The sequence below is a fragment of the Thunnus maccoyii genome, chromosome 19, assembly GCF_910596095.1.
Source record: "Thunnus maccoyii chromosome 19, fThuMac1.1, whole genome shotgun sequence".
Taxonomy (NCBI): domain Eukaryota; kingdom Metazoa; phylum Chordata; class Actinopteri; order Scombriformes; family Scombridae; genus Thunnus; species Thunnus maccoyii.
Window position 1 is genome coordinate 28,494,037 of NC_056551.1, and position 15,401 is coordinate 28,509,437.

General features: G+C 40.0%; 2 protein-coding genes across 2 annotated transcripts in view; one reads left to right on the forward strand and one right to left on the reverse strand.

Moving 5' to 3' along the window:
* LOC121885446 (helicase POLQ-like) overlaps positions 1 to 7,743 on the reverse strand; it is a 10,712-nt gene extending 2,969 nt beyond the window's left edge. Inside the window, exons 1-4 of the mRNA XM_042394926.1 lie at positions 7,037 to 7,743; positions 6,670 to 6,891; positions 497 to 1,124; positions 229 to 407 (exon numbers count right to left, since the gene is read on the reverse strand). Coding sequence (XP_042250860.1) covers positions 229 to 407; positions 497 to 1,124; positions 6,670 to 6,840 — 978 coding nt within the window. The 5' untranslated portion in view covers positions 6,841 to 6,891; positions 7,037 to 7,743. The remainder of the gene's footprint in view (positions 1 to 228; positions 408 to 496; positions 1,125 to 6,669; positions 6,892 to 7,036) is intronic.
* A 746-nt stretch (positions 7,744 to 8,489) lies between these two features.
* Positions 8,490 to 15,401, forward strand: part of LOC121886177 (NLR family CARD domain-containing protein 3-like) — a 101,427-nt gene continuing 94,515 nt past the window's right edge. Inside the window, exon 1 of the mRNA XM_042396107.1 lies at positions 8,490 to 8,610. The gene's annotated coding sequence lies outside the window, so the exon portion shown is untranslated. The remainder of the gene's footprint in view (positions 8,611 to 15,401) is intronic.

Genomic DNA, 15,401 nt, shown 5'->3' on the forward strand with positions numbered 1-15,401 from the left:
TGAATATGTGGAAATGTGTACGCTAATTTATGACAGAATAAAACCATAAAAACAATGTATATTGTGTTGTTGTGAATTTCTGTTTATACTTCTACTGTATGTGTCTTCTGTATCTTGATCTCAGTGAGACAACCTGTTTAAATAAAGGAATAAATACATAAATAAATAAATAAATATACACAGAAAAATCAAGTTTCAATACTAATATTACAGATACTTGCTCAGGACCTTCTCTTGCACCAGTGATATGTACGGTAGGATGAACAGACAGTCCATCTTCCTGCACAGCAGCTCTCTGAGGATGAGGATCTCTGCGACAAGAGTTTTCCCTCCGCTGGTGGGAAGCGAGTAGATCAGATTCTTCCTCTGATGAACACAGTCCAGGTTCAGACACGTCTCCTGCCAATCTGAAACAGACAAACAGCTTCCACAGTAACTGACTCTGCTCTGAATTATCTGCAGTTATGTAGAATCTGTGAGTGAAACAGAGCATCACCATAAAGGCTCTTGATTCCTCTCAGTTTGTAGATGAGTTCCTTCACTTTGGTGGGAAGTCCAAAGAAAGGTCCGAGGTCGGTTGTCTGAGCAGATACAGTCTCCATGGCCTGCATGGCGACGCTGATCTCCTCAGAAACCACCGCTTCTTTCAGCACCACAGAGCGAGAAACCTCGGAGGGAGCGGCGGCGTTGCAGAGCATCGTCCTCTTCAGCTGGTCGGTCACGCTCCTCCTCGCCTTCATCTGTCTCTTGGTTTTATCCTCCGTGTTTCTTTCTACGTCAGAGTTTCTAAAAGGTGTAGAGGTTTTATCTCCGTCCTGCAGTTTGCTCCTCTTTGCATTTTCATGAACTCGTTCTTGAAATTCCAGCCGGCTGGCCGGTAAGTCCTCGAAGGGTTCGTCTCCGAGGCCGTCCAAGATGGAGTCTGTGAGGATGTCCTCGCAGGACTGTTTCCAGACGCCGTCTTTCGATGGACGCAGAGTCGTGAAGTCTCGCTGATCCACAGCTTCGGTCTGGAGGTCACGCTGCCTTTCGTTTTGCTCTGCATCGTCCAGCTTTGCCAAGAGAGAGCTGTCCTCCAAGATGCTGTCATAGTCCCCAAATAAGTCCTCACTGTCACTGCAGTACTGCCAACAAAACAAAACATTCATTCACAGTTCATGCAGTTTAGTGTTTTTGATCAACAGTAAAATAAGTCAGCCAAATATGTCCAGAGCTACTACTAACCAATATTTTCATTACCGATTAATCAATCAATCAATCAATCAATCAATCAATCTTTATTTATATAGCGCCATATCACAACAGAAGTCATCTCAAGGCACTTTTCACATAGAGCAGGTCAAGACCGCACTCTTTAATTTACAGAGACCCAACAATTCCCCCATGAGCAAGCACTTGGCGACAGCGGTAAGGAAAAACTCCCCTTTAACGGGTAGAAACCTCAAGCAGAACCCGGCTCTTGGTGGGCGGCCATCTGCTTTGACCGGTTGGGTTGAGAGAGAGAAAGAGAGAGGGAAAGGGGGAGGGGGGACAGAAGAAAAACAATCACAACAACAACAAGCACAAGCATCAACAGACAGGGAAGGATGCCATCAGGACTGTGAAGGACCACGAAGGTTCGGCCCGGGAGTCAGGTTTTTCTGTGAGATGAGAAAGCACAAAAAAAAAAAAACTCCGGGGAAGAAGCAAAGTTAGTGACATGCATAGATGTTACATGAATGCATACAGATGGAGAGGAGGAGGAGGAGGAGAGAGGAGCTCAGTGCATCATGGGAAGTCCCCCAGTAGTCTAGGCCTATAGCAGCATAACTAAGGGCTGATCCAAGGCGAGCCTGGTCGGCCCTAACTATAAGCTTTATCAAAAAGGAAAGTTTTAAGCCTACTCTTAAACATAGAGAGGGTGTCTGCACCCCGGACTGAATCTGGTAGATGGTTCCATAGAAGAGGAGCCTGATAGCTGAAGGCTCTGCCTCCCATTCTACTTTTAAAGACTGTAGGGACCACCAGTAAGCCTGCATACTGGGAGCGCAGTGTTCTAGTGGGATAATACGGTATTATGAGCTCTTCAAGATATGATGGTGCCTGACCATTAAGGGCTTTGTAAGTTAGGAGAAGGATTTTAAATTCTATTCTAGATTTTACAGGAAGCCAATGTAGTGAAGCTAAAATGGGAGAAATGTGGGCTCTTTTTCTAGTTTTAGTCAGAACACGTGCAGCTGCATTCTGGACCAGCTGGAGAGTCTTTAGAGACTTGTTAGGGCAGCCTGATAATAAGGAATTGCAATAATCCAGCCCAGAAGTAACAAATGCGTGAACTAGTTTTTCTGCATCTTTTAGGGACAGGATGTGCCTGATTTTTGTGATATTACGTAAGTGGAAAAAGGCAGTCCTTGAAATTTGATTTATGTGGGAGTTAAAGGACATATCCTGATCAAAGATAACTCCCAGATTCCTTACGGTGGTGCTGGAGGCCAGGGTAATGCCATCCAGAGCAGCTTTATCATTAGATAATGTGTTTCTAAGGTGGTTAGGGCCAAGCACAATAACTTCAGTTTTATCTGAATTTAGTAGTAGAAAATTGCAGGTCATCCAGGTCTTTATGTCGTTAAGGCATGTTTGGAGTTTGTTTAACTGATTGGGTTCATCAGGCTTCACTGATAAATAAAATTGGGTATCATCTGCGTAACAATGAAAATTTATGGAGTGTTTCCTAATAATATTACCTAAAGGAAGCATATATAAGGTGAATAGAATTGGTCCAAGTACAGAACCTTGTGGAACTCCGTGTCTAACTTTTGTCTTCACAGAGGATTCATCATTAACATGTACAAACTGAAATCGGTCTGATAAATAGGACTTAAACCAGCTTAATGCAGTTCCTTTAATGCCAATTAAATGTTCCAGTCTCTGCAAAAGGATTTGATGGTCAATTGTGTCGAATGCAGCACTAAGATCTAACAGGACAAGTATAGAGACGAATCCTTTGTCCGATGCAGTTAAGAGGTCATTGGTGACTTTCACCAGTGCTGTTTCTGTGCTATGATGCGCTCTAAATCCTGACTGAAAATCCTCAAATAAACTATTGTTATGTAGAAAGTCACATAACTGATTAGAGACTGCTTTCTCAAGGATCTTGGATAGAAATGGAAGGTTAGATATAGGTCTATAATTGGCTAAAACACCTGAATCAAGAGTAGGCTTCTTAAGAAGAGGTTTAATAACAGCTACTTTAAAGGACTGTGGGACATAGCCTGTTACTAAAGACAGATTGATCATATCTAGTAAAGAAGTGCTCACTAAGGGTAAGACTTCCTTAAGCAGCCTAGTTGGGATGGGGTCTAAGAGACAGGTTGATGGTTTAGCTGAACAAATCATTGAAGTTAGTTCAGACAAGTCTACTGGAGAAAAACAGTCCAAATATATGTCAGGATTTACTGCCGTTACCAAGGTTCCTGTGTTTGGGGAGAGAACGGTGCCTGTTGAGGGCAGGAGGTGGTTAATTTTGTCTCTAATAGTTAGAATTTTATCATTAAAGAAGCTCATAAAGTCGTTACTACTGAGAGCTATAGGAATACATGGATCAATAGAGTTATGACTCTTTGTCAGCCTGGCCAAAGTGCTGAAAAGGAACCTAGGGCAGTTTTTATTCTCTTCTATTAATGCTGAGTAATAGGCGGCTCTGGCATTACAGAGGGCCTTCCTATATGTTTTAAGACTATCTTGCCAGGCTAAGCGAGAATCTTCTACTTTGGTGGAACGCCAAATCCTTTCCAATTTTCGCGATGTTTGCTTTAATTTGCAGGTTTGGGAGTTAAACCATGGAGCTAACCTCTTACGTTTTATTATCTTCTTTTTTAAGGGGGCGATGGAGTTGAGTGTTTGTCTTAGTGAGCCTGCAGCACTATCAATAAGATTATCAATTTGGGAGGGACTAAAGTTAACATAAGAGTCCTCTGTAGTATTGAGACATGGCAGTGAATTCAGTATTGACGGAATTGCTTCCTTAAATTTATCTACAACACAATCAGAGAGACATCTAGTGAGGACATTTTTATCTAATGGTGTGTAATCCAGTAATAGGAATTCAAAAGTTATTAAAAAATGATCTGATAAAATAGGATTTTGTGGAAAAATTATTAAATGTTCAATTTCAATCCCATAAGTCAAAACAAGGTCTAGGGTGTGGTTAAGACGGTGAGTGGGATTATTTACACACTGAGAGAAGCCAATTGAGTCTAATAATGAGAGAAATGCAGTGCTGAGACTGTCACTATCAACATCCACATGAATATTAAAATCACCTACTATAATTACTTTATCTGTACTAAGGACTAAATACGACAAAAACTCTGAGAATTCAGATAGGAATTCAGAGTACGGGCCAGGAGGACGATACACTATAACAAATAGAACTGGCTGTAAAGTTTTCCAGGTTGGCTGAGAGAGACTAAGAACAAGGCTTTCGAATGAGTTATAATTAAATTTAGGTCTAGGGTTCATGATTAGGCTTGAGTTGAAAATGGCTGCAACTCCTCCTCCTCGGCCAGTGTCTCGAGGAATATGAGTATTAATATGACTGGGGGGAGTGGATTCATTAAGGCTGACATATTCTTCATGACACAGCCAGGTTTCAGTGAGACAAAATAAATCAATATGATGATCTGAGATTAAATCGTTTACTAAAACTGCTTTAGATGAAAGAGATCTAATGTTCAAGAGTCCACATTTAATTATCTTATTTTGTTGTACTATTGCAGTAGTGGTTTTAATTTTTACTAGATTTTCATGAATGACTCTTCTTTTGTTTACTTTGGATTTAATTGATTTATGTGGTCGGGGGACAGACACAGTCTCTATGTGGTTTTGAGTGGGTAACTGCTCTAATGGAAGCGCAGAGAAGCGTGTAGGACTGCAGCTCTGCCTCCTGGTCTCAACTCTGGGTTGTCATGGTTTTGGTCTACTAATAAACTTGGCCATATTTCTGGATATCAGAGCAGCTCCATCCAAAGTGGGATGTATGCCGTCTCTCCTAATCAGACCAGGTCTTCCCCAGAAAGTCTGCCAATTATCTATGAAGCCCACATCGTTTGCTGGACACCACCTCGACAACCAGCGGTTGAATTGTGACATGCGGCTATACATGTCATCACTGGTCAGATTAGGCAGCGGTCCAGAGAAAATTACGGAGTCCGACATTGTTTTAGCAAATGTACACACCGACTCAACATTAATTTTGGTGACTTCTGATTGGCGTAATCGGGAGTCGTTGCCGCCGACATGGATGACAATCGTACCATATTTACGCTTATTCTTAGCCAGCAGTTTTAAATTTGACTCAATGTCGCCCGCTCTGGCCCCAGGAATACATTTAACTATAGCTGCTGGTGTCGCTAACTTCACGTTTCTGACTATGGAGCTGCCAATAATCAGAGTTTGTTTCTCAGCGGGTGTGTTGCTGAGTGGGGAGAACTTGTTAGAAACATGAACTGGTTGGTGGTGAACCGTGGGCTTCTGCTTAGGGCTATGCTTCCTTCGGACAGTTACCCAGCCGCCCTGGCTTCCCGGCTGCTCGGGAGCTACCGGGGGAGTGGGAGCTACGCTAGGTCGGCCCGCACCGGATACTAGGGGCTGGCTAACTATATTAGCAGCTGATTGTTTCTCCATGGTGCGGAGCCGCGCTTCCAATTCACTAAGCCTTGCCTCCAGTGCTGCAAATAAACTACACTTGTTACACTTACCACTATCACTAAAGGAGGCAGAGGAATAACTAAACATATGGCACACCGAGCAAGAGAGAGCAGGAGAACGAGAGGGAGAGAGAGAAGCCATCGCTAACTGCTTAGTTTGAGTTAGCTGCTAGTGCTAGCTGCAGAGCTAAAGTGACTAACAACTTGTGCGATTAGCGAGAAAAGTCGTTAAGAGAAAAGCGCTGAGAGTGCTTGTGTAAAACTAGCGGAAGTTTAAATATACAGTAGATATTAATCCACAGTAATGTGATATATATAGGAAAATCAACTGAGATGAGAGCAGCAACAACGCTATCAGTAGACACAGTCGGCAACCGGAAATGATACAATACGCTTACCGTAGCACGTCAGCACGTCACACCAAGTCGAGTAATTAGGGGCGTTAACGCGATTAGTTGAACAAATCAGATTATTTGATTATTTTCTAAATTAACTGATAAGTTGTCCATAAAATGTCAGAAAATGGTGAAAAATGTAGATTAGTCTCCCAAAGCCCAAGATGGCATCCTCAAATGTCTTGTTTTGTCCACAACCCAAAAATATTCAGTTTACTGTCACTGAGGACTAAAGAAACCAGAAAATGTTCATATTTAAGAAGCTGCAATGAAAGAATTTGGACATTTTTTCTTAAAAATGATTCAAAGCAATAAGTTGATTGCAGCTCTATTCAGTTTAATATCATACTAAAATTAGAGAATCAGTAAATATTCACTTTGAGAAGATAGATTTAGTGAATTTTTGGGGCATTTCTGCTTGAAAAATAACTTAAATCACTAGTTAATTATCAAATCACAAGCTGTTTCAGCTCTGTTACACGTTCAGCAAAAATGAAAATAATCCTTAGGTGCAGCTGTAGCTCTCTAATAATCATTTAATTGACTAATCCTTCCAGCTCCGGATCAATACTTTGATAATAACGTACCTCAGTTTTTATATCAGCCATGATGCTGCTGAGCCTCCAGTTTCTGGGACATTGCTCTCCTCCTCCTCCTCCTCCCTTTCTGGCAGGTGTCAGGTGAGTCTTCAGGATGTCTCTCGACCTTTTTCTTGAGGAAACTCTTTTTACGTTGATTTCTCTCTTTGCAGCATTCATACCTGTCCAGGTCCAGCTGACGTCACACACCTGATGCTACATGTCACACAGCTGGTAAACAAACAGCACAGAAAGCTCACAAACACAATAAATATACTGTATACAGGAGGGGAGCGGTGACACTAGTACATTATACTACAGTAATAATGTTGTTAAAGGCATTAACAATATATGACACTAGTGTTAAACTAGTTACCGTTAAAATAAAAAGCCAACTAGCGTGTTATGTTAACTAGTTAGCTCACTCCCGGCAGTTGAAAACCACCATTTCTTCCCTCAACTAGCCAACTAGCCACTGCAAACACTCCCAGTTAATAATAAACATCTACAAAAATAAATAAAAATATGTTGCCAAAATGTTCAAACAAAAAACAGCTCGGTAACTTGCAATTTAAACGTGGAAGCTTTAAACAGTCGGCGTGTCACCCGTTTGAAAATTGTCAACATCAACGTCTCAGCAAGAGAGAAATCCCAACATCATTTCCGTTTTCGGTTTACCGGTCACTAGCTAGCACAAAGCTAACCGACTGTTTTCCTTTCTGTATTGATTTCGCTACAATAAACTACTGGTAAGTCACCCAAATAAAGCCCATAACTACCAAGAAGCAACAAGCTTTGACTAAACAGCGTTTTTTTCAGGATTTGTAGCTTATCTGACGTGTTACAGACGTTGCTTAGCATGCTAATGTGGGTTTACACGATCTTAAAAGACTTAAATAAACACACGCTTTGTGGTAAGTAGCCAGATATGTCACTTCATGTGACAATGACAATGATACGATGTTGTAAAATAATTTCACATTATTTCAAGTCTAGCTGCTAACTCACTGTGTGTGTTTGTGGTTGGATAAATAATGTTTGATCATTCAGCTAACAGCCAAAAGTAGGTTGTTGGTAAATGATGAGCTGATTTTCACTTCGCGGCTAAAATGTCCTTTAATATCCCCTTTAATTGAATTAGATCTGATTTAAAACTTAAATCTGTACACATATCTGTTTCCTGTTTTTACAGTTTTGCAAACTAACTTATAGAAAAGTCAAAAAACAAAACAACCTTTGTGATTCAAAGTTTCCTTCTATTCCAGATAATCATCTTCAGCCATTTTGAGATGATGTTTTGGTAAAAAGCAACAAATATATAATGTAGTGCTGAGAGGTGAAGTCATATATACACACTTTTTATAACACCAGCAGAAACCTAAAGGAATAACTTCACTTTTCAAGTAAAACAGAGAACATGTCTTTAAAAAAACTATCTACCTGTATCTTACAATCTATCACTGAACACAAATAGTCATTTAAAAAACTAGTAATTACTCCAAATAATAATAATAATAATAATGATAATAATAGTAGTAATAAAAACAGACTCAACAGAAGTTTTTTCATGACAAAATGAGCTAATTAGCAACAGCAACTGTCAGGTTTAGTAGGAAGCATCTTGTCACTAAAGACGACACATATGTTACAACCTTCACAGTCACCAGATCTCAACCCAGCTGGACACCTGTGAGAGATTTAGTTTTCCAACTCAGAGTTCATCAAGTCAAAGTTCAGGGTTTGAACCTGCTCTCTGGAATATTACCCAGACTTCATTGTGCTCCTGAAACCAAACCTTCACCCTCTGCTGTTTTATCAGTCGCACCTCCTGTTTTACAGTTTCCTCCTTTTCTATCAGAGCAGGAAGCAGCGCTGCAGGAGTGACAGTCTGATCAATAATTCAGATTGAAGAATCAGAAGAAATGACCTCACAGGGATCAGATTGAACAGGTAAGAAGCAGAACAGTATTTGTTTCATCAGATTGTGTTTGTTGTTGTTGTTTTGTAGGAATAAGACGACCTGACTCTGTCTCTCTGTGGTTCACTGTTACTGCTGTTAATCAATAATCAATCCCTCAGTGCTGCTGCTGAGGACACTTGTTTAGATTATTTTGTGAGTTTTCTTCGTTCACAGTATTTCAAGTTTTTCTTAAAACAGTACTAACACGTCCATATGTGCATTAAAGCAGTTACTGGTCGCTGTAATCATTCCTGTGGTTCATATGGACCATGAAGAGATCTCTTTCTATCATGACTGTACTGGGAGTGGTGGAGGACGAAGGTCACAGTCCTCCTTCTGTGTAGAATAACTTCAACTGTTACTAATTAATGAGGCTTCAACAGCATTGAGGTGAAGGTGCTCACACATGTCCAGCTGGATGTATGATGAGACCTGATTCTCACACACAGCCTCTCTAACATGAACACAACTAAGTTCAAATGCAGCTTTCAACCAACAGCAGCAACAGTGTGACATTGGTCTGTATGAGACTCTGTGCTGACAGTGTAGTTATATTTATGTCTTCATGATGCCCTTTATGCTCTGTCAATGTTTCACCAACATAATGTCATATGGTGCTGCCAAGATGTGATTTACAATCTTACAATCATATTATAAAAGTCTTGATAGTGTAACTGAAATGCTGAAGTTTTATTGGCTACATTACAAATTGTATGCATGAATTAGTTCAGCAAGAAAATCACATAAAAAATGATAATGCAACAGATGCAGCAGCCTCTAACAAACATTTAATGAACTCAATCTATCCCTAAATTGCAACCAACATTATCACTGAAATAAATTGAAATATTAATATTGTTAGTTTACAATGGAAGCAGGAAGCGCTGCATAGTTCTGATGGCTCATATGACAGGTGCTCTTTACTGAGGCAGGTGAAAGTACGAAAATTAAGATTCAAGAAGTCTTTCCTGGTATCTGTCCAAGTGAAATAATATTGTGAATTTATTCTTCGAGCATATACACAACCGAGCAGACCAACACGTATCGACTCTACAGTAAGTCTTCATCAGAGTCTGCTTGGTTTAACCAGTATGGCTGTATTTGAATCTACTACTGGAGCCATTACAAGCAGAGAACATTCAGAGTGAATAAATACGTTTTTCTTGTTTCCACTCTTGTTAATCATCTTTTCTGTTTCTGAAAATCAGAACATCTGCTGCAGATGGTTTTCCAGTTTTCATGTCACACAAAAACTATCGTCTAAATACAAAACGTTTTTTTAATTAAAGACTAAAAGCAGCAGATTTTAACTGTCAAATGTTGGTTAAATTTCTGCTTCAGTTCCCTGCAGCTGCTGGAGGAGCTTTGGTTTGTCTTCTGGCTTGTCATTGACAGGAGGTGGAATCTTTAAATTTAAAATGATTTATTTTTGACATGGTGGATGTGTGTACAAAGAGCCAGAATTAAAGATACAATAATCAAAAACTCTCCTTCACACTGGAGCAGGAACAGTTCACTTCAAGTGTTTGGATTCACCTCAACTGAATCTAAACACCAAACAACCAAACTCAGTTCATTTTTTATGTAATTTAAAGGAAAGCAGCTGCTAACTCACTGTGTGTGTTTGTGGTTGGATAAATAATGTTTGATCATTCAGCTAACAGCCAAAAGTAGGTTGTTGGTGAATGATGAGCTGATTTTCACTTGGCAGCTAAAATGTCCTTTAATATCCCCTTTAATTGAATTAGATCTGATTTAAAACTTAAATCTGTACACATATCTGTTTCCTGTTTCCAGTTCAGGGTTTGACTGAGAGTTTGTTAAACCTGCTCTCTGGAATATTATCCAGACTTCATTGTGCTCCTGAAACCAAACCTTCACCCTCTGCTGTTTTATCAGTCACACCTCCTGTTTAACACAGTTTCCTCCTTTTCTATCAGAGCAGGAAGCAGCACTGCAGGAGTGACAGTCTGATCAATCATTCAGATTGAAGAATCAGAAGAAATGACCTCACAGGGATCAGATTGAACAGGTAAGAAGCAGAACAGTATTTGTTTCATCAGATTGTGTTTGTTGTTGTTGTTTTGTAGGAATAAGACGACCTGACTCTGTCTCTCTGTGGTTCACTGTTACTGCTGTTAATCAATAATCAATCCCTCAGTGCTGCTGCTGAGGACACTTGTTTAGATAATTTTGTGACTTTTCCTTAAAGAACTGGTTCACATTATTTCAAGTTTTTCTTAAAACAGTACTAACACGTCCATATGTGCATTAAAGCAGTTACTGGTCGCTGTAATCATTCCTGTGGTTCATATGGACCATGAAGAGATCTCTTTCTATCATGACTGTACTGGGAGTGGTGGAGGACGAAGGTCACAGTCCTCCTTCTGTGTAGAATAACTTCAACTGTTACTAATTAATGAGGCGTCAACAGCATTGAGGTGAAGCTGCTCACACATGTCCAGCTGCATGTTTGATGAGACCTGATTCTCACACACAGTCTCTCTAACATGAACACAACTAAGTTCAAATGCAGCTTTCAACCAACAGCAGCAACAGTGTGACATTGGTCTGTATGAGACTCTGTGCTGACAGTGTAGTTATATTTATGTCTTCATGATGCCCTTTATGCTCTGTCAATGTTTCACCAACATAACGTCATATGATGCTGCCAAGATGTGATTTACAATCTTACAATCATATTATAAAAGTCTTGATAGTGTAACTGAAATGCTGAAGTTTTATTGGCTACATTACAAATTGTATGCATGAATTGGTTTAGCAAGAAAATCACATAAAAAATGATAATGCAACAGATGCAGCAGCCTCTAATAAACATTTAATGAACTCAATCTATCCCTAAATTGCAACCAACATTATCACTGAAATAAATTGAAATATTAATATTGTTAGTTTACAATGGAAGCAGGAAGCGCTGCATAGTTCTGATGGCTCATATGACAGGTGCTCTTTACTGAGGCAGGTGAAAGTACGAAAAACAAGATCCAAGAAGTCTTTCCTGGTATCTGTCCAAGTGAAATAATATTGTGAATTTATTCTTCGAGCATATACACAACCAAGCAGACCAACACGTATCGACTCTACAGTAAGTCTTCATCAGAGTCTGCTTGTGTAGCGACTACTGGCAACAATGTAAAAGTCGCTGAGAGGCTGAGGTTGGGCCTTGTTTGCCGTTTGTCTGACACGCTACCAAAACGATTCGCTGAGATCAAAAAATAAGTTTAATAACTTTTATTAATGAAAAGGATCAACTTATTATAACGTGCACAAAATATACTCAAAATAATCACAGCGATCAGGTGTAAAACAGCGGTCAACAAAAAATACAACGACCCACTCACCCTCTGTCTCTTTCTTACCAGCCGGCATGCAGGTGAACAGGTGCTTATATTAACTATAGGATATCACCGTCCATATCCATGTGACCTGATTATCAATCACTGTGATCATGCAATAATAAACAAACCAAAATAACCCAAAATATAAAACAAAAAATTAATACTTTGCAATTCATTAACACTTGAAAATTAATCCATTCATGGCTCCTACAGCTTGGTTTACCCAGTATGGCTGTATTTGAATCTACTACTGGAGCCATTACAAGGATTTCTGTTTAAGTTGAAAATTCTTAGACATCCAGTTTCTCACATCTACGCTCCTGTAAAGAACTCAGCATACTGAGGTCAGTGGGCTGAATGGAAACATACAGCTGAGTGTTGTCAGCATAACAGTGAAAGGAAATACCATGTCTACCAATAACGTGATAGTAGCACATAAAAAGAGAATACGATTGGTCCCAAAATTGACCCCTGAGGTACCCCATACTTGACTGTAGAAAATGAAGACATTTTACATAATAATAAAGCTTTACATAATGCTTTGCATTAGAACGACTGATAAACACACAATAACAAACAAAATAAAATCAATTAATGTAAAATTAAATTAGATTATAAAAAGATCAATTTACACACAAACATAAAGACATAGACAGAGCACACTAAGAGCCTGAAAATAGTGCCCACTTTTTATTTATTGAATTGAGTCTTGATTATGAATGGAGATTCTATTCTGGATGTAATCGTGACACTGAAGAGACACTCAAAGATTCACATGTTGTTATCCTTGAAGTTAAGTATCCTTGAAGCTGGTTTGGTATCTTGGTGATTCACCAGCCACCACAGTATGAGGAGAGGTGCAGTTGAGGGTGTGATGATCTCAATCCAGCAGCAAACTGCAATCCTGGTACCAACAATGAGTGCGTCTCGTGCCGTCCAACACTCACCTGCTCAGAGCAGGTTGAAAGCTCAGCGCTCGTATGTTCTGTTATATTTGAACACATTGTAGTGAAGGCTCACATGTATAAACCTCTCTGAAATCACACAAACTGCTTTTTTCATGTTTTGCTTGTTTTTAAACTTTCCAGATAGTTGTTTTCTGGATACATTGTGACGAGTCTGAATACAGATTAATGAGTGATTCTTACCACCATCTCTCATCCACAACAGCTGCATCCTGTACTGACAGCCTTTACTTTACCCTGGTGATTGTCTGTAAAGCCCATTGATTGTATATAAATATGGACGAAGCATCTCATCATCACCGCTGTGCAAAAGTGAAACCAAAATATTTCCTCTCTGGGAGCGGCCATCTTGCATTTGTGATGTCATTTGGAGCCAGAGTCTGTGCAGTAGAGTCAGGTGGTGGGAACCTGCAGGACACGCCCCCTCAGCCATCCTGCAGCCTGACAGAGTTTTGAGAGCGGCTGTCACAGCTGTCAATCATAATATCACACCCCCTTTTTTTATATCGTCAAATCACTAATTAAAAACAAAAAATTAACACTTGAACAAACATCAGTGTAATAAGAATGACCTAAAATGACAGAAACCATCTCTAGGAAAAAATTTATTTGACATGTACTTTGACTGTTTAGTTTGGCTCATGTCCCATCCGCTATGGAGGGGGCGGGACATATGACCTTTACTGCAGCCAGCCACCAGGGGGCGATGCAGATGTTTTGGCTTCACTTTTGGGGAGCTGTCATGATGTCCGTATTTACAGCAATAGGGCTCTACAGTGCGAGTATTTCACTCACATTTTCCCCTAAAACTAGATATATGCAAACCGGAAAAATCTTTTATGAGCACAGTGTGCAAGTAAAGATTACAACCTACCATAATCTTTTTCCCCCGCTGTTAATTGTTTGTCAACTAGTATTTAGTAGTCAGATAATGTACAATGTTTTAACAGTACAGTAGTTTCACAGAAAAGAAATGCTGCCAAGTATAAATATCACAACACTGATAACTGTAGCCTCAGTTTGTGCCTCTCACAGATAGCATTCGCAAGCCTGATAAGAGACGGTAGAGAATCAATGTCATGCTAATAAACAAAAGATGCATTTCTTTTCTGTGGCAGTTAACACACCACAAGTTATTATGCTGCGTTATATTCAGAGCTTTACAAGATATTCAGGGCTGACGATGGTAACATGATGAACAGCAGGGCTGTGGCTACGTATTAACACACACATACACACACAGACACCAGACAGCCTCTGGGTGCTGAGCTGCTAACGTTAGCTCAGCTACAGCACAGATACCACACATACAAAGGGCCATGAATGTGCTTCTAGTGACTGTCATATCTCCAGCAGACTCTCTGTATTTCCAGCACTGACATGGAGAGTCTGACAGCAGCTGCTCATGGCTGGTTATTTTAGTTGCATTTCTTCTTCAATGTCACCCACAACTGCTGTCCATCTGACCGTCACCAGTCTGTTCAGCACCTCCATAAGGAGGCGGAGGGTAGTGGCACTCTGGTAGTGGTGAGCCAAAGTAGCTGAATCTATTCAACTGCAGCTCTAGTTTAAAACACACTATGTGGACTGTTACTAATGAATTAACTTCTTGACTGTGTTCCAACACAAGAAGGTGAATGATAGTTCAGTTCCTGTTCTCTCATTGATACTCAGATTACAGATCTTGCATGAGGCTGCCATAAGTGTATTTAAATTTGAGTCTGTTTGACAAAGACCTGAGCGCACACACACACACACACACACACACACAAACAGCACAGCAGAAACAGCAGCAGGTGGTAGCTGATAATGGGCTAAAGACAGTAAGACAAACTAAGGATTTAGTGTGAAAGATAAACCGCAGAGAAGTTGACCCATTAATAAACTCTGTGTTACTTGAACATTTTTCACTGTGCTACTAATTTTTTTATTTAGGAGCACACAAACTCCTTGGGAAAAACATTAGAGCCCTGTGTATATACACTAACGGTAAAGCCATCTGAAGGTGGCAGGAATCTGTTCTATCTTCAGTCTCTATTGGAATGATGTGGTGCATTGTAAAGGCACAATTACACACACCAGATCTGCTGGTAAACTCATATCTGAAACTTTTTGCATCCAAGACAACAACCAGTTTCCTCTGATGAAAACTCTTTGCAGGATTCCCAAACAGTCAGTGCATCATGGTGGGGATGAAGTGGTGAATATGATTGCCCACAATTGTCACAACCTCCAACATACCTACCTATAATGTGCGATAATGTATTCTTTCTGATCCCACCCTTTATTCAAGTGCAGCACCAGTGCACCTGGCACACTTGTCCATGAAAATACCAAAAGTGTGCTGGGCATAATGGTTGTGCATCAGGCCAGTGATCCATCAAAATTGAGATTCAGGCAAACTTACTGACGGTGTGAAAACTGGAAATGCAGTAGCAGATGGAAGCTGAAAGGAGA